Raw genomic sequence first — 23,470 nt, 5'->3', positions numbered from 1 at the left:
CAACAAGCTGCAGCAAGGTAGTCCAATATTGGCCTTTCTGGCATTGTCTTCTAAAATACAGGCATATAATAATTTTTTTTTTTTTTATAAAAAAGGTCACATGAAAAATTACCTTTCTGTTTCTTTGGTCATCTTCTTGCACTTAGAGCAAGTAGATAAAATATGTTCACAGATTTAATTATACATATACACATGCACACACATGCTTTTCTCTCTTTCTCCATCTCTAGCCACTATAAAGAAGTTACAGTTTATTTCCAAGCCTGTTTCCCCTCTTAATGTATATAGCTATACTGCTCCTGCTATGCCTACAGTTTTTCTTTGATTTAAACATACTTTGTAAGGATCAAGTAGCAAACACTGCAGGTATCTTATGTAATTCATTTTTTTCCCCTCATCACTATGCAATACTGCATTATGGGAAACCATGCACATATTTTGGCTTATTAATTAATGTTGCTTCCCTCTATTCTCTCCTGAAATTGTATTTCCACTGAAGAATGTCTGTGTCAGTATTTAGGGCATATCACACACTTCAGACTACCTCTTGAAATTAGCAAGAATATTAAACCAAATTTAATTTAATTAAAGACCATGTTAGATTAAAAATATTCAGCAGTTAGGTATGCATTTTTTTTTCCTCTTAATTTGGAGTCACATCACTTCAAAATCAACATTTGATTCCATGAGACATTTGAGTGTACTTGACATGGAGATTGGTCCTGGTGTTTGTATGGTTAATCTGCTGAGTCGTGACTACTTGTAACTGTCAAATTCTCTCCAAGGATAAATAATTAAAGCTTCTGAAAGAATAAGCACACAGGAAGCAGTGGAGATTGGAAGTACGTAGGTGTTGAGGGCATTAATTTTTATCCAATCGCTGAATAAAAAGCACATTATTCATGCAACCTTGTTCATTCACTGCTACGTGACCTGCACCACAATAGAAGACTGCAGCATCCAGTGCTGAATTCAAGGCATTCAAGGCAATGAGGAAAGGACTCCAACAGTACCAGCACAGAAGAGCAAAATGCTACACTGTAGGTGTAGCATGCAGCCTTTGGTTAATGCTTTAGCTTTTATGACTAATGCTAGAGTGACACAAAAATACTTTTTCTCATAGAATATTTTTCTTTGGGTGCAGTAAAAATAGCAAATATTAGCCTTAAAGTAGAAAGACCTATTCACTTTCTTTTCAGCATGCCAATGACAACTATCAGACAAAAAATCCAAACTCATAGCAAACAACAAACAAAAGAATTCATTAATTAGTGAAGCAAAACAAATGCAGTGCCTTGTAGTATCTGCAGTACAAAACTTTCAAACATAAAGTATCTCAATAAAGTGAATACTGTAAGGTGTAAAATCTGCAAAGCAATTTTAGCTGTGAAGCTCAAAAAAGCCTGTTATAAGTTCCTGAGGGTTTTTAAAGCACAAGAACAACTCCCTGTTCCAAAATAGATTCCTCCACCTTCACATTGCTATTCCTGTCCCATGATAACTCACTACAAATTCTATCTTTGGCTTGATGCCTCATATGCCTGTTAACTAACTACTTTTACATGCAATTGTTTATTTGCTTGAATATTTGTATACCACATACAAAGGTGAAATTCAAACAAGACTCTAGTGAAAAAATCAACCCATAAATGCTAAAAATTGAGGTATCTATAAACATACATTAAGGACCATGGTTACTGGAAAGCAAGGCACCTGCTAAAAGTGTTCGTATCATCTCCCACAACTACCTACTCACTCTGGCATTTTTAAATACCAGATCAGTTACATCATTCTTAGTAGCAGATGTAACAGCTTCATATCTTATATCCAAGCACAGGCACAAAAGATTTTAACTCTCATTTATAATGAAAAATAACCATATTTTAGAAAGGCTTGAAAGCTGCAGAATTCCTGAATGACAAATTTGGGTGTTTGAAATGTTATCAGAATAAAAACTCAGTTTATTTTTACATAAAAACAGAACTCTCCACAGATTTCAAGCATACAGAAATGAAGGAAATTAATCAGTTTCTTACCACAAACTAAAAAAGAAACTGAAAAGGAACCAAAGAGGATTTAAAAACTAAAGCCCCTGTAAATTAAATATATAAATAATGGAATTTTTAAATATATATATAATTTATATAGAATGCTACATCTGCAGAAAAAAATGGATGGAGGTGAGAAAAAGAATTAAGGGAAAAGGGAAAATTATATTTAGTGAGTCAAGAAGAAGAAGAAAATGAAAACATAAATTTGTATATATATTAGTGATTGTAATAGGATGAATTCAATTTAGAAATAATTGGTAAATTTGAAAATAGCGAAGTTCCTCAATGACCCACATTAAGCAATTTGTTGAAAAAGCCTGAAGTGTTTTATCCTACTGTCAGACTTGGAGAGTTTGGATAATCTCTCAGAGTTGAGGATAGTTTTGTCAAATGCACTGCTATCAGACACTCAGGAATCAGCATGGAAGTTTGGATAACAGGTCACTCCTCCTCCTCTCCTCCACCTGCATTAAAGCCAAGGAGAGCATTTCCGAGCACATGAAGTAGGAAATTGAAAATTGTAAAGATTGTCCTTTGTGCCCTTCAATGGTCAACCTCTTCACTGGAACTCTACTACAAGAATATACTGCTAGGACAGGACAACATGAGATGTAATTAATCAAAAGAACATAAAATTGTCCTGTGTCCCAGTGATGTAGTACTAATGGCTACCATTGTTGTAAAACATTTGCCTTACATTTTGAAGGAAATTAATCAACATCGAGATAAATCATATTATATAATTAAACATTAATGCTGGGAACCAAGATTACTGAGCTCCTAGGTAACGTCACATTTGTGTGATGTTAAGAACTGTGTGACATTACTCAGGAGAAAATAGCTTTCCTAATGTCAATAAAGAATGTAATATAATCTCCTTCTGCTGTTTCAAAATTGAAAAATGATTAACTGAATAGAAGAGTAACACAGGACTAATTCTCCATTTATCATGGCCAGGTCATAAAATGCTGGTCATATCCATGATAGGTTCATTTCAGGGCTTAGCTCAAGAAAGGTTAGTAACTTGGGAAAAGGGCACTGTTGATACTGCTGTAAGCCAGAATTTTTGACTGCATATTTTATGGAAAAGAGAATATTCTCTCACTGTTCATAGCACAGATAAAAACAAAGAAAGATTAAGGTTTTCAATTTTTAAAAACTGGCTAAGATCACATGGCTTTTTTAATTCACTATTTGCCATTTGTGGTATTTGTGAAAATTCAGTTCCTAGATATCAAGAGGCAGACCAACATAAGTCTTTTCTGGGCAACAAATAAAGGTGATGAATGAAATCTATGAATGTTTGCTTGCAAAGTTCAGACATGTCAATGAGAATTCAATGTGTTTAAAATAGCCACAGAAAGCTATCTCAAGTATGATTATAGAATCTCAGCAGAAATGCAACGTGTCCCTAAACAGTACAACTGTTTTTATCCCGCCCAATATAGCACATGTTTCTGACACGTTAATATGCAGATTGCAGGTGGGAGTTTCCAGGTTCAAAGCTAATTTTTCCACTGAGTGGCATGTTCCCAAAATTCATTTTCAACCCACCTAATTTTAGGCACTTAGTGGAGGGGCTAAAGTTAGAAACCAAGTCATCCTAAACTCTCTCCACAGGCTATGGAAAGATAGTGATAAAGGACTGGTAAGATTTTACTGCAGCTGAATTACATCTAGTGAATGTCTGTTCAGTATTCAAACTGAAGCTATCTGCCTATTAGCAGATCAAATGTTTGAATATTGTTCAGAACAAACAAATTCCATCTAATCATTAAATGAGCTGTATACTTTCTCCCCTTATTCAAACTTCTCAATAGCTACTTCTGTGAACAGCAACTTGCTGGCCTTATAATCATCATTCTTTCTCCATTTATTATCTTTCTAAACAGATAATTCTTCCTCCTTTCTCCTCTTGTTTCCTGAGGTAGCAAATAAGCAAAATCTACTCTCTAAGATAGTAGCAGAACAGAGTTGGGTTATTTTTATAACTACAGGTGAATGAGCAAGTTGTCCACCTAATGGCTTAGATTACTTTAAAATTACCTGTAGCTCCCAAATTCTTTGATCAGTGTTCAATAATTTTCTATTCTCACAGCCAAAAGCCCTGTTGGAAGCCTGGAAAGGTATCATTATTTATCAATTTTACTCCAAAAAGCAAGATCTCTGACAAAGAACGTGTTGACATTCACAGTTAAACAATTTTACAGGATGAAACAGTAAGTATAGGAAAATGGTAATAGGAAAAATAAGGGCATTTCTTGCCTTTTGCATTTCAGCAACTTAAAAATATGATCACAGGAAACCATATAGTCAGTGTACATAATGTAACGATACATTTTCCAAGCCAAATATAGTTGACTAAATCAAGTCAGAAAAACAGGCTGCAACTGCAAAAATAGAACAAAGGAAATGTGGGGGAAAAAAACCCAACAAACTCAAACCTACTTGAATTTTAAATATCTTTTTATATAATTATCTTCTGATTATCAAGTTACAGTACATACTTATAAAAACATTTGTTTCAGAAAAATAAAAAAAAACAAAAGGGTACATATCCTGAGATTTTAAAAAATGTTCCTACAGTTTCAGTTCTACTTGCCATCATAGCCACTCAGAAATCTATTTGTAGACCTTCCTCGTTACCAGTTTTGATATTCTAGGAAGTCTATACATAAGGTATCTGCCCTGCATATTAAAGTGTTTGTCATACATGCAATATACTGCTTTCATTTGGGAAAAAAAAATTGAGAAACTTTTCCTTCTTTATTAAATCTTTGAGAATTTGAGCAGGAGCTCCACAATCAGTCATGCAGCAGACCTTTCTTTTACCCGTGCAGGACCCCACCATATTTACCAGAACTAACTGTGCATGTACACAGGCACTATAAACAGTATTATAAACACTTCAGGAGAGTTACCGGATTTTCATACTTTCATTGTGTGAAGAAAGCAGAACTTTTGGATATGAAGTGAATAATAAATGAATAAATTAATTAATAAAAATATATTTTGTGCAATTATAGAATGGAATGATAGTCCTCTTGTCTCTTAGAAACTTCTACTCCTCACTGTTCCCTAGGAAATCCTGCTACCACCACCTTCCTTGTTATTCTCATCATCTTCACTATTCATATTTCAGAGACATATGCCATGCACCATAATAACAGTATAAAACACACCGCATGAAAACAGAAAGAAAAAAGAGGAAACATCCACATACACACAAAACAAACAAACAAAACCCAAAAAAGCCAAAACAAAACCAAAACAAAAAAATACAATCCCCCCCCCCCCCAAAAAAAACCACAACAACAAATAAAAACCAGCATAGAAACTTTGCACTCAAAGAAAATCCCATGAAGCTAAACTCTCTTGAAAGGATACCTGGAATCATTGGAAAGTAGGAAGTAAATGAAGTAAATGGATGTTTTGACCTATCAGATAAAAAAACAACATATTCACCCTTATCATATGTACATACTCTTAGCATACCACTGAGAGAAATTCAATGACATCTAAGAATGCAAGGAAGTTATGCATGTAACTCATCTCAAATCATGAATCTTCTCAACACTAGGAAAGCTATGCTAATATTTCATACATGCACCAAACCCAGGACTTAATACACTACTCAGTACTGTGTGTAACAGGAGAACACAGAGTATCTGCAGGAACAGAATTAAAGCTCTGATTTTCCTGATTTTAAAAGGAGGAGGAGAATTTCATTGAAAAAGCCTTTTCTGTCCCTGGCAATTATATGCACTGGGAAAGTACTGGACAGTTGCCTTCCCAACTAATAGGTCCTGAGAATATGGTTGCATGTGTGATTGCACTGGAGCACTCCTGAATGAATGACTAAAGAGAACTTGACCTCCTCCCCACTCATATTTTCAAGCTGCAGAAAGAGGCATCCTCCAATTACAAACAGGGCAGATTGAGATGCAACAATTGAATGATAAAGAACAATCAGCCATAGATCTCACTCAGAGTGCCACAAATACGACATTCAACCACCCCAAAGAAACTGTGCTCATGCTTACCAGATGCTAACACATCCATTTCATTTAGTTTTGCCTTCTGCACAGTGAAAAATATTGTAATTTTGTAGTAATTACTGTCAAACTCATAGCTCTAATTATATTCTGCCATTTTAAAGTGCTTGCATATGCATTTAATGGTTCCAAAGATGTCACACTAAATACTGACATTTTCTGTTTCTCCATAGAAGATATACAGCATTAATAGCCAATGCAACAGCACTTCAATGTAAAAGAGATCACCAAGGAAAGTAAGGTTCAAATGAATATTTTTGCATTTTAAAATCTGAGGTACGTGTACGTATTTACATTTACATTGTTGCAAAATACCCAGTTTCTTCCTTTTAATCTGCTTCATGCAGCAGGAAGAACTATGACAGCATCAAAATGCATGTTGAAGAACTGCTGAGCTTAGACTAAGCTTCAGGCTCCTCCCTTCTATCTTTATTTTGGTCACCAAAAAAAGTGAGCCAAACACAAGGGCAAAAGTAATTTGATTGCCTTACTGTCTAAATTCTCTTGTACTTTGAATTGTCATACTAGAGTAGGTTCAACATTTGTTTGCTGGATTGTACAATCTGTACTGTAATTTATATTCTCTTAAAAAATTTCATCTTGAACAACAGTTGGAGCAAAACACATCCCTATCCTGTAACAAGCTGAAACTGGAATATACAAAACATTCCTTACTGATAAAACCATATGTCTTCAACTAACATGCTGTATTTATAAAAGCTCAATCACAGGACTGACTGTATTAAAAAAAAGCAACATATTTAAATATATTTAAAGCTTTACTACCTAACTTATCTCCTGGAAGCTTCACAAAACCCACATTTTGTAAGGTACTGTGAAAGAGGGCAAAGTGCTGTATTTTGACAGTCATGAGGAATATGTGCTTTGGATAATATGGGTATACTGTGGATTTTTAAGCACCTCTATCAGTCTTCAACTAATTAATGAGAAGCCTTTCCACCACTTAATATCATTCAGGAAGACTTTTTTCCTCTTGCATCCCACCACATCTTCAGGAAGGAGCTGAATGCATTGGCAAGCCAGTTCTACAACAATGTTAAACTGCCCCGTTCCTAATACCTACATTTTAATTTTACCTTTTGAGAAAGTACGAAATTGATCACCTTGATCAATTTTTTTAACTTTTCCAGATATTGGGTTGAGGGCTTAAATAAGGGGATATAGCTTCAAGTTAATTAAAGGCTGTCATTTGTTGTAGCTAATTTGTAGTAATTGGCTTTGGTTATGTACTGATTAGATAAATGAGAGCACATGTTTAACTAACAGATGATACATTACAGGACTGTTTCCTTTAATTTATCATCAATCATATGGAGCATTTTTTATAACAGGTTTATTTTAGCATTATGCCATTCCAAAATTCTTCTCTCAAGTCTTTTTTCTTCCCTTGAGGCTCCATATGCTGATTGAAAAAATGTTAAAAGGTACCATGGTAACGCTTGCTATGCTATAAGACATATTGAAGAAAGTTTTCAGACTCCACAGGCATAACTAAGACATTAAAAAATGCACAATAATGTCAGAAAAATACTCCAGAGATACAGTGCTAGTATCCAGAGATACTATTTTGAGATTTCATAGACTTGTTAATTATATATATATTTTACATAAAGATATTATAATATGCAGAGAGTGGAAAAAGTGTCCCTAAAGAAAAGAAATTTGCTGTTTCACAGATGCAATATATTTTGCAGTTTAAAATATGATTCATCTGCTCTCAAAGTATTGAACTGGAAATTTTGAAGTCTAAACTTTGCCAACTAGCTTCCAACTACTGACATCACTGATCAACGTCATTTAAAAACAAATTATACACATAAGGATTAATTTTGAGGGACAACAGGTTGAAAATTCAAAAGCACATACTGGTTTTGTTTTATAGAAGTCCACCTCTGCCAGGAGGATGATGACAAAGACCCAGATGATCAGCTCCACTGTTCAGGTTCCTCTTGTTCCCTTAAAAATCCAACTACCCCTTATCTTCACTGGGGGCTCCCTTGCAGCACAGATTAGTAGCTGATATCAAGCAGGAGAAAACAGCATGATCTAGTCACAGCATTAATCCCACATGCAGCCTTTCATTCCACAAGAAAAAGCACACCTCTAAATCCATACTATGATTGCACAGTTCTACCAACTGGAGCCCACAGAGAAAGAACTCCATCTCCTGCATTCAGGCTGGATAATGAGTCTGAGTTGACATTCATCAATTTTCTTTCAATTGCAAACCCACCCCACATATGATAGTAATATATAATAGTAATAACACAACAGTGTCTTCTGCATTTTTCCAATGGGGCTGGTTTCAGATTTGTTTTGCATTATGCATACATACAAAACAGTAAACCTGACAACACAAGGTCTCTGAAATCCACTTCTTAAATTAAATTATATTAAATTAAATGTTTCCTATCTGTCAAGAGTCAAAACCCAAGCATAATACTGTCTACCAAATGCAGAGTAATTTTTGTAATCATGCTGTGTAACACTGAACCAAAAAAATAAAGTGACTTCATCTCAAGTAACAATTATTTTGTTCAGTGTCCTGAAACACATCTCCCCCTTACTCTCATTTTTATTTATTGCATCTTCTCAAAACAAATTTTTAAGTCCAAAACCAAAGTACACTCTCCAAGCTGTATACATTTCATGGTTTCTTTGAAAAGTACTGTTCCAGATCTATAGTCTTAACCATACTACAGTTGTAAACCAAGAGTTACAACATGTAACCCAGCTCTTTCTGCATACAGCTGATTTGATAGCAAAGTTATACTCTATTGGAAAGCTACATATACCAAAGACTTAGCAATGATCTTAATATATCAGTTTATAAGATATTTTATGAGGGGCCTGAAAGGGGAAGCTCCGACCAGGTTTTTATGAGTGTGGCAACTGTTGCAAATCGCAGTTCAGTAAAAATGTGTCTGCCATTTCCGCACCCACTGTCACTTCCACAGAAGACAAATTTATGACACATTTTGGCCAGTCCTTGGTCTACACCACACAGGAATGGAGAGCCCACGATGCATTCTGGCACGCACATCCCACAGGCATAGATGTACACACAATTCCACAGTGCAGATTCAGTTGAAAATGTGAATCAAGTTTACACATCCCCACCCCTCTGCCTGCCAAACACTTGCACTGCAGTGGTTATGTTACCAAGCACCTCATTCCAGAAGGCATGTAAAGAGACAAATTAAGAGCATTTTTTTTTGTGTGTCTTCAAAAAGAATCAAGCTATTGTTTCCTTGTTTCCCACAGCCTTTAATGTTTCATCTAAAATTAAAATCAGCACAGCCAACAGCAACTAAAGGGCTTTTGTTTTTTTAAATAGACAAATAATGAAATCTGAACTACCAGCAGTATTTTGAGAATTGATGCATAACCTGCCCTGAGCCTTAAGCAAGAGTCATGAGGGTTCTAGCTCTGTGCTGCACAGCTGGTAGAATGTGTGGGACCAGCGGGTCAGAAGTTTCATTTCATTGCTGTGCCAGAATGCAGGTAACTCCAGCATCACAAAAGGGAGGTTAAGTTGGAAAAATGGCTGGGGGAGAAGGGAAACTGAAATCCCTCTAGCTCCTTCTGTAAGCTGGTATAAAGTTCTGGCAGGGTTTGAATTTACAGTAAAAGGCAAAAAGGAGATATTACAGACATGGCAGTTCTAAGATACAGCTGAAAAGGGTTAATGTTCGGGAAAAGCTTAGACCAGCAGCTCCCTGAGAACACCACTGCAGACAATGGTTTCCAAATCTGCACTTAGCCAATACTTCGAACCATAAAATTACTATGTCACAAAACAAAAGTTTTAAAAAATTGTTTTCAAAAAAGGCCAGTAGCCTAATATTTTGAGCCTGCATGCCCCTTGCAGTGATGATAGATTCCTGGGAGGAACACCAAGGTGCAGGAGCTGCAATACCAGACTAAGCCAGCAGAAGCGTGCAGTTCGGTGTGCTCCACAAGGAGGGAAAGCTCATGACATGTATTTAATTTTCAACAATGGAGTAAAGGGTAAAAATACTTGAAAAATATAATGAAATAAAACGTGCTGACATTCTATTATTCACTTACATGTTAGCTCAGTATCTGCTGAGATGGCTAAAGACTTATCACTGATTTCAATCAAGTTCATATGAATAGTTAAGAAGTGGGAAGGGAAAATCTCATTTTTAGCACATCTGCAAGATGGCAAAACAGGATATCCATGACAACACCACTAATACTCTGCTAAAAACACGAAAAGGCATTAAGTTTTAATACCTGTAAAGCAAGATGAATCAGTTTGCCTGTTTCTGTTCTGTGAATTGGCTGATTGGTTTTGTTTGTTTGTTTGTTTGTTTGTTTGTTTGTTTTTGGTTTTTTGGTTTTTGGGGGTTTTTTTAGGTAAGCTGTAAATGTATGCATGTAATGACCTCATATTCAAGTACGGCCAAGGAAGATTTCAGTCAAGGATATTCTTAGGAAAACTAATAGTTTAGGGCAGAGATAATCTGTTCATTACATGAAGGGATATGGCTGTGAAAACAGGAAAACATGTCAAACTGAGCATATTTCCAATATATGCCATTTTCAGAGGTGAAGTTATCAGAAAAAGGCTCATTTTGTATCAAATTTCTAAGATGGCCCCATGAACACATTATCTGAATGAAATGAAGAGGTGAATTTGATTAATATTTTTAATCTGAGCAGGAGGAAAGACAGATTCAGACAAAACATATTTCCAGGTAGAATCTTCTTCCCATCTATGTTATAACTGTTAAATTATTTTCTGTATAGATACTGCATGATAATGCATAATGGAGGAGTTTAACTGATGGATATTTTTCCTTACATGAATTATTTAAAAGATGATGGAAGGTGGAAGGAAAATGTGTTGAGAATTAAGAAACTAAAAATAAGTATACTTACTTGTGAATTTTAAAAGAGGCCTACCTGCCAAGACAAAATCAAAATTTTGTGTATCTCCTCTGTTAGATGACTTTTCAGTATCTAAAGTAAAAGAAGAGGGGAGTCACAGGGAATACTCAAAGAGGACACATATAATCAGGGAATTAAATATATATATATAATTATCCTGGCAAAATTCAGGATCCAAAATCACAGGAAAGAATTCAAAGAGCTACTCAGTGCAAATATTTTGAAATAGGCTGAGCTGAAAATGACCACTGGAGAACAACAAATTAGATGAGTTTCCTTATAGTAAAGCAACAGACTGAGTGTAGTCCAGGTATAATACATTCTCATAGGAACAGAAATTAATAAGTAAACACAAATGACTGGCAAAATCACTTCAGGAACAGTGTATTTCACATAGCACATATATATCCCATAGAACAGCAGTAAGGACTGCCATGAACTTAAGAAACCTGCTCATAATAAATATAAATAATTTAGCTCAATTCATTGTATAACTAATAGGACAACACACTACAAGTACAAGAAAGATACTTAAAACCCAAAAAGACAAAGTAAATATTTGTGCTGGGGAAAAAACAAAAATATTAGTGTATGTAAGCAGAATTAATTGTTTTCAAAGTTTCTAAAAACTAAAAACTAAGTTCTGTTTAACTCCAATTAAATAAAGGCTCGATTCAAAATTCCAGGAGAAACTGACACCAATTGCACGTATTGCATTTAATACCAGTTCTACCAGTGGTCCAAACAGATCACAGGTCTCTGCCTGATTCATCACAGAAGATTTGGTACTACACACAATGGAGAAGGGAAGGGAAAATCTGTCACGTGTGTAGGTGGCTCCTCAAAATGGGGAAACCCTGCTGTCTGACAGGAAGACATTTCACATTTTTTATTGTAAGGGAACGGGAACTCTGGTCCTTTATGTTCATTTTATGACATTTAGATTCTCCTGCTTTCCAAACCTCTGTAAATGTTACTACATTGTGACACAAGCACAAGAATTGTTATTCTTTGAGATGAAAATGTACCTGAGATGAAAATTGTTTCCTGAGCATTATCTTCAAAAATTCTGTTATCATCCAGTCTTCTTCAAATGGGAGCCTTAATACGGCCTTAACCAAAACTCGCAAGTACTGGCTTTAAAAGATAAGCTTGTCATTTACCATAAGATCAGTGAGCCCTCCAGTGGCTATTTTAAACCTTAAATTGTTAAAATAACCATAAGAAAAAATATTTGTATATATGTAGTTATTCAGATTACATTTGATTTCCTTTATATTCTGTCATCTTTTACCACTTTAACTAAACAACACTTAAGGCAACCTTTATACTTGCAAACAGATGTATTTGTAGCTCAAAAATACCTTCCTTCACTCCTGTGTATGAATAACATTTGTGATACATTTTAAACATTTGAGTAACTTCACAGAAGCCAATGAGCAATATTTAAGTAAGGGGGGTGGGAAATATCAATGCATTGGGCTCAAAATCAAAATCTTAGCCTACAGTACTGTAGGATATATACACTCTCTCTTGAAACTACAGACATCTAGGACAATGAATAAACATTCATGGGCTTTCTCAATGTGAAACCCAGCATGTGGCAGACTTAACATAAATTTAAAAAAACACCCCTTCTCATAAAGGAAGTTGCTCAGCCTTGGAACTCTTTGCAATAAGACACTGTGGAGAGAAGACATTTGGCCCAAAGATGACCTGAAAATTCATGAAGCAAAAATCCATATGGGCAAAGAATTGTTCATCAAGAATCTAGACTAAGCTAGGAATGTGTCATCACAATAGTTTTGCAACTCTTATGCTCTTCCATTACAGAAGCAAACACCAGAGAAAGCAGTAAAGATAAGTTTGGGTAAAAGGATCTTTTCTTAGGTCTAGAACTGACATATTCAAGTTTAAATAAAATCTTACTTACAGTATTTAAACACTGTATTAAAAATATCCAGTAACTGAAGAACTCTCCACTATAGATTTTTTGCCCTTGATCCACTCTAAGACATTGTTATGTTGCAGAGCCTCCAGGAAAAATCTGAGCAGGACTGTGCCTCATTTGACAGAATCTTCTTCTGCTTGATTCTCCAGTTATTATACAGCATCATCCTGAATGTGTTATATGAGCGTTGGTTGCTATGGAAATCATCTGCTAAATTCTGCATTATTGATTTTGTTTAACATGGGAATTGAATCATAAAACCATTAAGGCTGGAAAAGACCTTCAAAATCATTGAATCTGACCTGTGACAGAAGTTGATGCTGTCAACTAAACCACAGAACTAAGTGCCATGTCCAATTGTTTCTCAAACAGCACCAGGGTTGGTGACTTCACTACCTCCCAGGCAGCCATTCCAATGGCTCAATAACTCTTTCCATGAAGAAATACTCACTGATGTCCAACCTGAATCTCACCTGGCACATTATGAGCCTATGTCCTCTCGTCCTGTCACTGGTTGCCTGGGAGAAGAGGCTGACCCTGAGCTGGCTACACCCTCCTGTCAGGCAGTTCTAGAGAAGGACAAGGCCTCCCCCGAGACTCCAGGCTAAACAATCCCAGCTCCTTCAGCTGCTGCTCACAGGACTGATGCTCCAGACCCTTCATTAGCTCCACTGCCCTTCCCTGAACACACTCAGCGTCCTTCTTGTATTGAGAGGCCTACAAGTGAACATGAGATTCAAGGTGTGGCCTTGTTCAGGGGGACAGTCACTGCCCTGGTCACTATTGCTGACCCAGGCCAGGGTGCCATTGGTCTTCTTGGTCACCTGGGCACAGCTAGCTCATGCTCAGCCACTGCTGACCAGCACTCCCAGGTCCCTTCCACTTTCCAGCCACTCTGATCCCAACTACCTGGATTTGTGACACAAGGACCAAGACTTCACCTCATTGAACATCATGGAATTGGCCTCTGCCTATCAATCCAGCCTATCCAGATCCCTCTGCAGAGCCTTCCTACCCTCCAGAAGATCAACTCATCTGCCCACTCTGGTGTCACCTACAAATTTACTGAGGGTGCATTCAATCCCCTCATCCAGATCATTGATAAAGATGTTAAATAGGAGAGGCACAAATACTGAGACCTGGGGAGCTCCACAAAGTGGCAGGCCACCAACAGGCTGTAACTCCATTCACCACCATTCTCTGCTTTCAGTCATTGCTTTGAGTCAGCAAACAGAGCCCTTGTCCAAGCCATGGGCAGCCAGATTCTTCAGGAGAATGCTCTGGCTGACAGTATCACAGCTTTGCTGAAGTCTAAGCAGGTAACATCCACAGTCTTTCCCTCATTCACTGGGTAGGTCACCTGGTTATGAAAGGAGATGAGGTGAAAAGCAGGACCCTCCTTTCCTAAAGCCACACTAGGTGGGCTCAACACCCTGGTCATCCTCTATGTGCTGTGTGATGGCACTCAAGATAATTTGTTTCATATCCTTCCCAGATCCTCCTTCTGAACCTTCCTGTAGAAGGACATCACACTGGCCACCCTCCAGTTGTCTGGGGCCTCCCTGGTTAACTAGGACTGATGGTAAATGATGGTGAGTGGCTTGGTGAGCTCTTCCTGCCTTTCCTCAGTACTCCTGGGTGAATGCCACCCAGCCCCACACACTTGTGATTGTCCAAGTTGCACAGCAGGTCATTAACTACTTCCTCCTGGACTGCATGGGGTCTGTTCTACCCCTATCCCTGCCCACCAGCGCAGGGGGCTGGCTGCTCTGAGGACAGCTGGGCTTTCTGTTAATAACTGAGGCAAAGATGAAATCAAGCAACCTAGCCTTTTCCTCATCCTTCCTCATCCCTCATCCTTGGTGACAATTATTTCCCCCACATCCAATAAATGACGATTTTCCTCGGGCCTCTTTTGGTTTTTAATGCATTTATCAAAATAGTTTTTATTATATTTCACAGTACTAGCCAGAATGAGTTTTAGCTGATCTTTTGCCTTTCTAATTTTCTCTCCACATGAACTAACAACATCGTTGTATTATCTCTGAGCTTCCTGCCCCATCTTCCAAAGGTCATAAAATCTCTTATTCCATGAGTTCCAGTGACAGTTTCTTCTTTAGTCAGGCTGGTCTTCTCTTCCAGCTCACCTTTTAGCAAATAGGAACGGCCTGATCCTGTGCCTTTAAGATTTCCTTCTTAAAATATGTCCCCTTCCTGAACCTCTTTGTTTTAATGGCAGTTTCCTGAGAGATACTCTGAACCAGAGTCCTGAACAGGCCAAAGTCTGCCCTCTGGAAGTCCAAGGTAGAGGTTCTGTTGATCCTTTTCCTTATTTCACCAAGAAACTCTATCATTCCACAGTCAGTGTGCCCAGAATGGCCCCTGACCACCACGAGTCCCACAGCCCTTCTGTGTTTGAGAGCAGCAGCTCTGGCAGGCCATGCCCTGGAAGGCTCTCCTGCCAGCTGTGTCTGAAGGACCTTCCACACACCCCAGGAACCTCCCAGACTGTCTCCTCTCCACTGCTGAGGGTCCAGCAGGCACTGGGCAAGGTAAAGTCTCCCAAGAACGAGGGTTAGTGTTCATGGAACATCCACTGACAGAATATTTCCCTTCATCCTGGTTGGGTGGTGTGTGCCAGACCCCCAGCAGGATCTGTGCCTTGCTGTCCATCCCTCTGACTGTCACCACAGGCTCTCAGCTTTATCCCCACTGCCCCTGAGCTCTGTGCAGCCAAACCCTCCCCAGTGTACAGAGCCCCCCTCGCCTCTCCTCCCTCACCTGTCCCTTCTGAAGAGCTTGTAGCCACCCCTGCAGCATCCAGCCACCCACCACACTTCCCTGGTGATAACTCCAGCACAGCTTCCTGCTGCTCCCATTGTTTGTTACCATGCAGGGTGCACTGGTGCAGATGCTCTTCAGCTGGGCTGACCATGTCACCCACAGCACTGGTGTGCCACCCCAGGCTTGTGTCAGTGTCACTTTTTAGACCTAAGCTGTAGCATTTTGAGTAGCTGCTGATCACTACATCCACAAGAAGATCCCTAAAAGCAGAATGACAGAATTAAATCTCAATGAAATACACAGACCAACATTAGCTTTCAAGCTCTGCAAAGATCTGAATGGATCACAGACATTCTGTATTTCTATATTGATTCTGCAAGATGGGCACTTCTATGACTTGGGAATAACTTATTCAATAATCTATTCAATAATAATTTGAATAATTTATTCAATGCCTTCAAAATGTAATTCTTGAACCAGCATAGGTACTGCATGGAGCATGCATCAAAATTGGCTCTGTTTTTCAAGTTTGTTTATCCTCTCTCTGAGGACAATCCTCAGCAACTCAACTGGATAATTTTCAACACTTACATTGTTTTATTTGCAGTCAGCTAGACCATCAAAACATTACAACATTCTTCAGTCTCTCAACAGTTTTGTGTGAACCAAAACAAAAATAACCCATCTTCTGCATTTACTAAGGGGATGTTAATTAGCACACAAAACAATTCAACATTTATGAGAAAGTCCTTCAAATCAAGTAAGGTACTAAATTCAAATTTAACTATCTAAATAGAGGTAAATTCTGAAGATCAAACCTTCAGAGACAAATACAGTTAATATTACACCTACAAGAAGCCTGAGAGTGCTTTGGGGACTACTACTGTTGTGGAATACTAGGCAAACATCATATAAAGCCAGCAAATAAAATCAGCAAATAGAAAGTTACCTTACTGAACATAAGAATTAAGTGAGACTTGTTCTCTACTGACTCATGATTTGTGGCTCTACAGTCTCAGAAGACATGTACACTGAATGCTGAAATATATTTACCCCTAAAGCATTTATGCAAAGTATTTTTTCCCACATAGATTCTGTCTAATAAGGTTTAAGTTTAACTGCAACATCATCCCCTATCAGAGTTCTTCTGCTCTGTTTGTCTGCCTGTTATCACAAAACCTGAAATAATTTATCACTATTTGTCTTAACTTTGAGCCAATAAGTTCAAAAGCTAGCTGAGGATCAAAACTGATGAGAAGTGCAATTGTGTACACCTTGCTTCCATAAGAAACATTGAAAATATAAAACCTGAGATAATAGTTCATCAATATGTGCTATGAATGTGATTCACATTCAAATTACTCAAAAGTTATTAACTGTGTATATGATTATGACTCATGAAGACAGTACAAAAGGTTCCTTGACTCTGATCTTGCTTTTCTATTCAGAGAAATACATTCAAGCATCTGACATTAGTGTTTTATAAGGACATGTTTGAAAACTGAAGCACAGTAAAAGTACATTTAACTCATTTTTTTAATGTCTCAAAGAACTAAACAGGAAAAGCTGCAGAGACTTTTAATCAGGGACTGCTATGCACAACACAGATGGCAAATTCTTCATCTCCCCCCTTCTGACAAAAAGCACAGAAAATATTTTAATGTACCACAACTTACATCCTGAACTCTGTGCATGCAATAGTTAAGGTGCACATGAGCCCTTCATTGTAACTGTTTTATCATAGCCCCCATATCTCTGTAGATGGCCTCAGACACAAGTAAAGAGATTACACAAAGGATTTAAATCTGCTCCTTTCTAGATACACGAAATCATTCCCCACAACAATGTTCACAGTCCATCTTTAGTTCTGAAGAGCCTCTATGCTGACTACAGTCATGCTGTTTACATACAGAGTGCAGAATATCAGTGCTCCATTTTACATGTGCTTGTGTTACAGCTATAGAGATAGAGAAGGAAGCTCAAGAACATTCTCTTTTTATCTTATGGTTTAACAACAACTAGATCACAGCTGCTGCCCTAATCAGACAGGTCTCTGAGCAGGAACTTACATGCCAGTTGTACAGCTCGCTCACATTTTTCCTAACAAACCTATACCACTAAGGCTATGAGGAATACTTGTTAACCTTTGCTACGGCAAACTTCTTTGATAGAGGTTTTAGTACATGCCTTCAACATGCTGAGACAAAAGTACATGATAAAGCTTCTCAGCAACTTTTCTCTTCAATAAATATGGGCATTTGTGGACTCACTTCTGACCTGGTTCAGAAGCATTGGAGTAATGATTCAATTCACCACTTGATATTCTTAATTCCAGAAACCAACTTCTTTGGATATGAAAACATATAACAATCACAATTAAAAGGTCATTCCAGAGCAGTGGAGAGAAAAAAATTACTTTTGTTCTGTACTCTGTATTTGCAAAAGTTACAGTGGGAAAGCATAACTAACACAACCATGGAAAGCAGGCCTCAAAGAAACCTCTGATCAAAGACAGTATCAGCTTGTCCTAAAGCATTACTGCAGAAAGAATTTTTTTTCTGAAATGTTCTAAGACATTTAAATTATGAACTGGTAGGAAATGCTTCCTAAGATCCAGCACAAAGCTGCTTTGACAAAGTTCAAGCATTTTTGTTCTCTCCACACTGGTACAGAACAGTTTATTTCCTTCTTTGCAATGTGACTGACAGCCTTTGTGAGTAAGAATGTCCTCCAGCAGCTCTCTAACAGTGCCCCATCTGCCCCACAGTAAAAAAGGCTTTCTGATGTTCATAAGGAACATCCCATGCTTCAGTTTGTGCCCACTGCCTCTGGTCCTGTCACTGGGCACTACTGCAATGAGCCTGGTTCTGGTCTTCTTTGCATCCCACCTTCAGGTTTTCACACACAAGTTCATTCTTTTAACTGTCTAGTCTCTGTTCCCTATCAGTCTCTCTAGGCATCACATCCTGCTGGTGACACTCGTCCCACTGCAGCCTAGGGCATGGGTAGCCATCCTTACTGCAAGGACACAGTGCTGGGTCATATTCAGCTCAGTGGTCATCATACCCAAATCCTTTTCTGAAAAACACATCTCCACCTGGGCAGTTCCCACCATGTACTGGTACCTGTGGTTGTCCTTTCACAGGTACAGGACTTTGCTCTTCTCCTTGTTCCGCCTGTTACTCTCGACTTCATGAAAGTCCTCTCAGCCTATTTCTGCCGTTCCCTGACCTGGCTGCACAACCCTGTGGTTTCTCAGTTACTCCCCCCAGCTAGGTGTCATCTGCAAACTTGCAGGGGGGTACACTCTGCCCCACTGTGCAGTCCATTAATGAATATGCTAAAAAGGCTCAAGCTCAGTTTTGACCCCTGGGACACACCTCTATTTATTGGTCTCCAATTAGACTTGTGCCATGTGTCACCATTCTCTGGGCCTGGCCATTCACCTGAGGTCATTGCCTGCACACCCAGTCCATACATCAGCTGCTTCTCTTTGAAGGTATTACCTGGAGCCAAAAGCCTTGTTGAAGTCTACAAAAAAAAAAAAATGAAGAAGCGTTACACATAGCCTTACATAAAGATCAATTTTCTCTCATGTTCAGTATGTATGAGGTAAGCAGAAAGCCTACAAAAGAAAACATGTATTTCATCCAATAGAACCCATCATGGCACTTTAATCTTTTTCTTCCCATCATTGCACAATGACATTCCTAACAGAAAACATTGCATACATTCTGCCTCAAGTATTTAAAAAGAACAGTTGTGCTGCCTGAAATTAAGATAAGAACTCCAAATCTCTCTATCTTGAATAACCCAACCAAAAATTTAGAAATTTTGCAGGTGGTTTGTACTTTTAGAATTATACGGAAATATGCATTCCTTTGTTACATGAAATTCACTCACTCAGCTACACCAGTTCAAAAACACGGACTTCACTTTGCCTGTAACTAAATTGTGCCCAACAGGCTCTAATATGCAGTCAAATTAAAAGGATTATTGCTAGATTATGATAATCACTAATTTTAATGGTTGCATGGTGTGAGACTGGTTTAAACTTTATTGTTTAAGACAAGCTGCAGTACCAGTAGAAACAATGCTGCTAAAGAAATCATAGCGATTACCCACGCATGTGTATCAGCAGTCATGCATCACATGGCTTTGGCTGTTTTTTCCTTCCATCAGAACTGTTTTCAGACAGATGCATTACATAACCACGGGCAGTACCCACGTTTCTGGCAGCACCAAGGAAGCAGAAATGAAACGAAAAGAAGCCTCTGTAGAGGCCCAGCAAGGAGAGCAGAGAGGAGCACACCACGGGCAGGGGGCACGCAGCACGAGGAGGAATTCAGGGTTGACATTCAGTAACTCTTTGCTGCAAGGTTGCCCGGGGAGACCGCGGACGCCGCATCCCGGGGCGTGTTCAAGGCCAGGCTGGCCGGGGCTGAGCGCCCTGATGCGGGTGTCCCCAGCCGTGGTAGGTGGTTGGAGCTACACAATGTTTCAGGCCCCTTCCCGTGGTTCCGTGATTCTGTGAAAGCAACCCTGAGATCGCTCTTCCTGGCCACGTTCCCACCGCGCTTATCGCATCCCACAGGGCAGACACAGCACGCTTATCTGCACGGGCTTATAGCAGCTACCCGGCAGCCAGGGGGTAACATCATTTTAAAGTCAACACGACGTTTATTTAAAAGGACGAAGGCATCACTCTCTCGCTGCCTTGAAAGCAGCAGGGCCGCCGGACACCGGGGACCAAATCAAACTGGGCTGGGCCGGGTTGGGCCGGGCCGAGCACCGCATAGCAGCACCGCATAGCAACAGCGCGGCCGCACCGCCGTATACTGGAAGGGCACGCTCCCGCCCCTGCCGCCACTGGCCAATCAGACGCGCCCGCGCCTCTTTTTCCACCCCCCGCCAGCCCCGCTCCGTGCCGACATCACCGCTCCGCCCGTTACGTAACGCATCCCCGCCCACCGCGGCGGCCGGGGATTGGTTGGGAGCGGCGAGCGCGCGAGTCACGCGGTGACGGGCTCGGGTGGGGCGCGGCGGCGCGGCGCGCGATTGGCCGGCCCCGGCGAGAGCCAATGGGAGCCGAGCCGTTGGATTCAAACGGTGTGGGGCGCGGAAGGGGGCAGTTAGTGCGCGAGGTGTTCGTGAGGGGAGAGCCAGAGGCTGCTGTCCGTCCTGCTGCTTCCAGCCTTCGCCGCCGCTCGCCATGGCGCACAAGCAAATCTACTATTCCGATAAATACTCTGACGAGCAGTACGAATACCGGTAAGAAGCTGTAGGAGAGTGCGGAAGGGCTAGCTGGAGGGATTAGGAATAGCCGTAGGAGGGCGGCTCGGCCAGACGCCTCGGCCGAGTTGTGTGGGCCGCCCTCAGGGAATGACGAGGCTCTACCGGGGTAATGGAGCCAGAGATGGCGCAAAACCAGCGGGGAAGAGCTGTGCTGAGCCTTCCCATGGCGGGGGGGTTTCCGCGTGGCTTTGAGCTGGCGGGACGGGGCATGAGTAACGAGTGCGAGTGCTGTGGAGGGTCGGCTCGGATCGCTCGGCCGCGGGTGATGGCGGACGGGCGGCACCCCCTGCGCTCCTCCAGAGAGGGGATTGTGCCAGAGCCTGCGGTGGCGCAGCGTCGGCCCCTACCGACGGCGGCCTGTGGAATTTTAACTCTTCTAGGATTACTTGAAAGCTGTATTGCAAATGCTTTAGAAGTCCAAAGTTCTTGTTTTTCAAGTAGCTGATACAGCTCCTGTTGCGAGGAGCGCATGCTTATCTGAGTGTACAGCCGTTGGAGTCTGAGGCGGTCTAAATCTCTTCGAAACACCATTTGTGTCCCAATATGCAGTTGCTTTTTGCAAATGAAACGTTTAATAATCGTAAATGATTTTAAATTGGATTTTCTGATATACAGTATTTTGTGTGTGTGTTTAATAATTAAACCTCTACAGACATGTGATGCTGCCACGAGAACTTTCAAAACAAGTGCCAAAATCTCATCTGATGTCTGAAGAAGAGTGGAGACGACTTGGTGTTCAGCAGAGTCTTGGCTGGGTTCACTATATGATCCATGAGCCAGGTGAGCACATCTGAACAGAATTTAGACAAACCAAAAAGTCAAATATCAACTGCCTGGTGCTCACTCAAGTATGTGATGTATAACTCCTACTGTGGAATCCATTTGGAATTCACTACTGGATGTTATTCTCTCCTTGCTACTTTAGTCCTTTGCTAACAAAAGCAACATACTCTTTATTTGCAGCCTTCACCTCCTGCTTCCAGACTTGCAAAATGCAAGTCTTGTCCTAGATGTGTATGGTTTTCTGTAGACAAGAAATACCAGGCTGGAAAGTGTTCCTGCCTCTGCCCATAGGAACAGGCTTTTTGTGAGCTCTTAAATAATATGAGTATGATGTGATGGAGCCAAAGTTAATGTCATGGCATATCTTTAAATCATATGGCTGGCACACCTACTTTTTGTACAACTTAATAGATGCTTATGTAGACAAGGTCCTGTATTAATCCTCTGAAAATTCTAGAGGATAGTTTCAACTCTAGCCCTAGAGCCTCCTAAGAAATCAATATTTCAGTTAATAGGGTGCAAAGCCCTAAAACAACTAGGCTGTTGGTATTGTGGAAGCAGCCATTCCAGGTAACTTAAGCATTGACAAGCCTGACTAAAAAGTAACAGGTGATTGATGAATTGCAGCAGCATGAAGTTCCAAGTTTCTGAAGAATCTGGTGAGGAAATTAGCATAGCCTTCCAGTGTTTCCCTTACTTGGGTAATTTTGATAATTTAGACTTTCCTGGAGGCATTTAGAATTAAGAAGATTGATAGTAATGTAAGATGGCTGTATTAACCAAAGTGGATTTTGTTGGTGCTTGATGTGTGCCTAACAGGCAGCATCAGCAGTTTGTTAGTCTAAGTTACAATATTAGTGTTTATCAAATAGCCAAACAACGTTATAAAATACTCTGTATTTTCTCAATATTTCCCTCCTGTAAGGATTCTTAAGTTTACGATATTGCCAGCATTGGGTATAAAAATAAAAACTTGACTGTTATAGTACTGCGAACTTAGGCTATTAATATTACATGTTGGGGCCATACTTTGGCTTCCTATTCATTTGAAACTAGCTCTCAACTACCCTTTCATGATTAAGGAAATCTCTTTAATCAAGATTTGGACAAACTGACACTGTTTAATTTTTTTTCCCACAGAACCACATATTCTGCTCTTCAGAAGACCCCTTCCAAAGGATGAGCAGAAATAAGCCTTTGCCTCTTGAATCTTCTGGAAACTATGAGTGTATATATGTTGGTAGTATTCAGTGAATACTTTAAGTTTACAAAACATACATCCAACCTGTGCATGAGCTGTATTATTCACAGCAACAAAGCTCAGTCAAATGCAATTCCAAGCAGGCTGCTATGATGTTCAAAAAGTGATGACTTTGTCCTTTAATGTGCCTCTCTGACTTAAATTGTGTTGATGTTTGTGTTGCATGTTCTGATTAGCTTATGGCTTGTTAGTGTTCTTTAACTTTTGCACTCATGTTCCTGCTGCAGTGTAGTATGTTCAAATCCAATAGTTCCACTGTTTAGTAGTAACAAGATTTAAGAAATAAATTGTTTTTGATGTTCATTAAAACCTAAGTGTCTGGATTTGTAATTTAGTAGATCAAAACAAATAT

General features: G+C 39.5%; 2 protein-coding genes across 2 annotated transcripts in view; one reads left to right on the top strand and one right to left on the bottom strand.

Moving 5' to 3' along the window:
• LOC306814697 (uncharacterized protein) overlaps positions 1 to 20,547 on the bottom strand; it is a 32,043-nt gene extending 11,496 nt beyond the window's left edge. Inside the window, exons 1-3 of the mRNA XM_079331017.1 lie at positions 19,901 to 20,547; positions 15,777 to 16,039; positions 11,036 to 11,116 (exon numbers count right to left, since the gene is read on the bottom strand). Of these exons, the coding sequence (XP_079187143.1) occupies positions 11,036 to 11,116; positions 15,777 to 16,039; positions 19,901 to 19,908 (352 nt within the window). The 5' untranslated portion in view covers positions 19,909 to 20,547. The remainder of the gene's footprint in view (positions 1 to 11,035; positions 11,117 to 15,776; positions 16,040 to 19,900) is intronic.
• A 375-nt stretch (positions 20,548 to 20,922) lies between these two features.
• On the top strand, positions 20,923 to 23,427 carry CKS2 (CDC28 protein kinase regulatory subunit 2). Its single transcript, XM_079331261.1, has 3 exons — positions 20,923 to 21,050; positions 21,727 to 21,854; positions 22,998 to 23,427. The coding sequence occupies exons 1-3, from the start codon at positions 20,992 to 20,994 to the stop codon at positions 23,048 to 23,050; spliced, it is 240 nt and encodes a 79-aa protein (XP_079187387.1). The 5' UTR covers positions 20,923 to 20,991; the 3' UTR covers positions 23,051 to 23,427.
• Positions 23,428 to 23,470: the final 43 nt, after the last annotated feature.

This window comes from Erithacus rubecula, assembly GCF_903797595.1.
Source record: "Erithacus rubecula genome assembly, contig: SUPER_Z_unloc_2, whole genome shotgun sequence".
NCBI classification, from domain to species: domain Eukaryota; kingdom Metazoa; phylum Chordata; class Aves; order Passeriformes; family Muscicapidae; genus Erithacus; species Erithacus rubecula.
This window is presented reverse-complemented; position numbering and strand designations above follow the sequence as displayed.

What these genes read in the sequence shown, in the direction of transcription:
- CKS2 (XM_079331261.1), top strand. Translation starts at nt 20,992, where the DNA reads ATGGCGCACAAGCAAATCTACTATTCCGATAAATACTCTGACGAGCAG. An exon ending in GACGAGCAGTACGAATACCG is followed by an intron (nt 21,051 to 21,726) that starts GTAAGAAGCTGT and finishes AAACCTCTACAG; the next exon opens with ACATGTGATGCTGCCACGAG. An exon ending in CTATATGATCCATGAGCCAG is followed by an intron (nt 21,855 to 22,997) that starts GTGAGCACATCT and finishes TTTTTCCCACAG; the next exon opens with AACCACATATTCTGCTCTTC.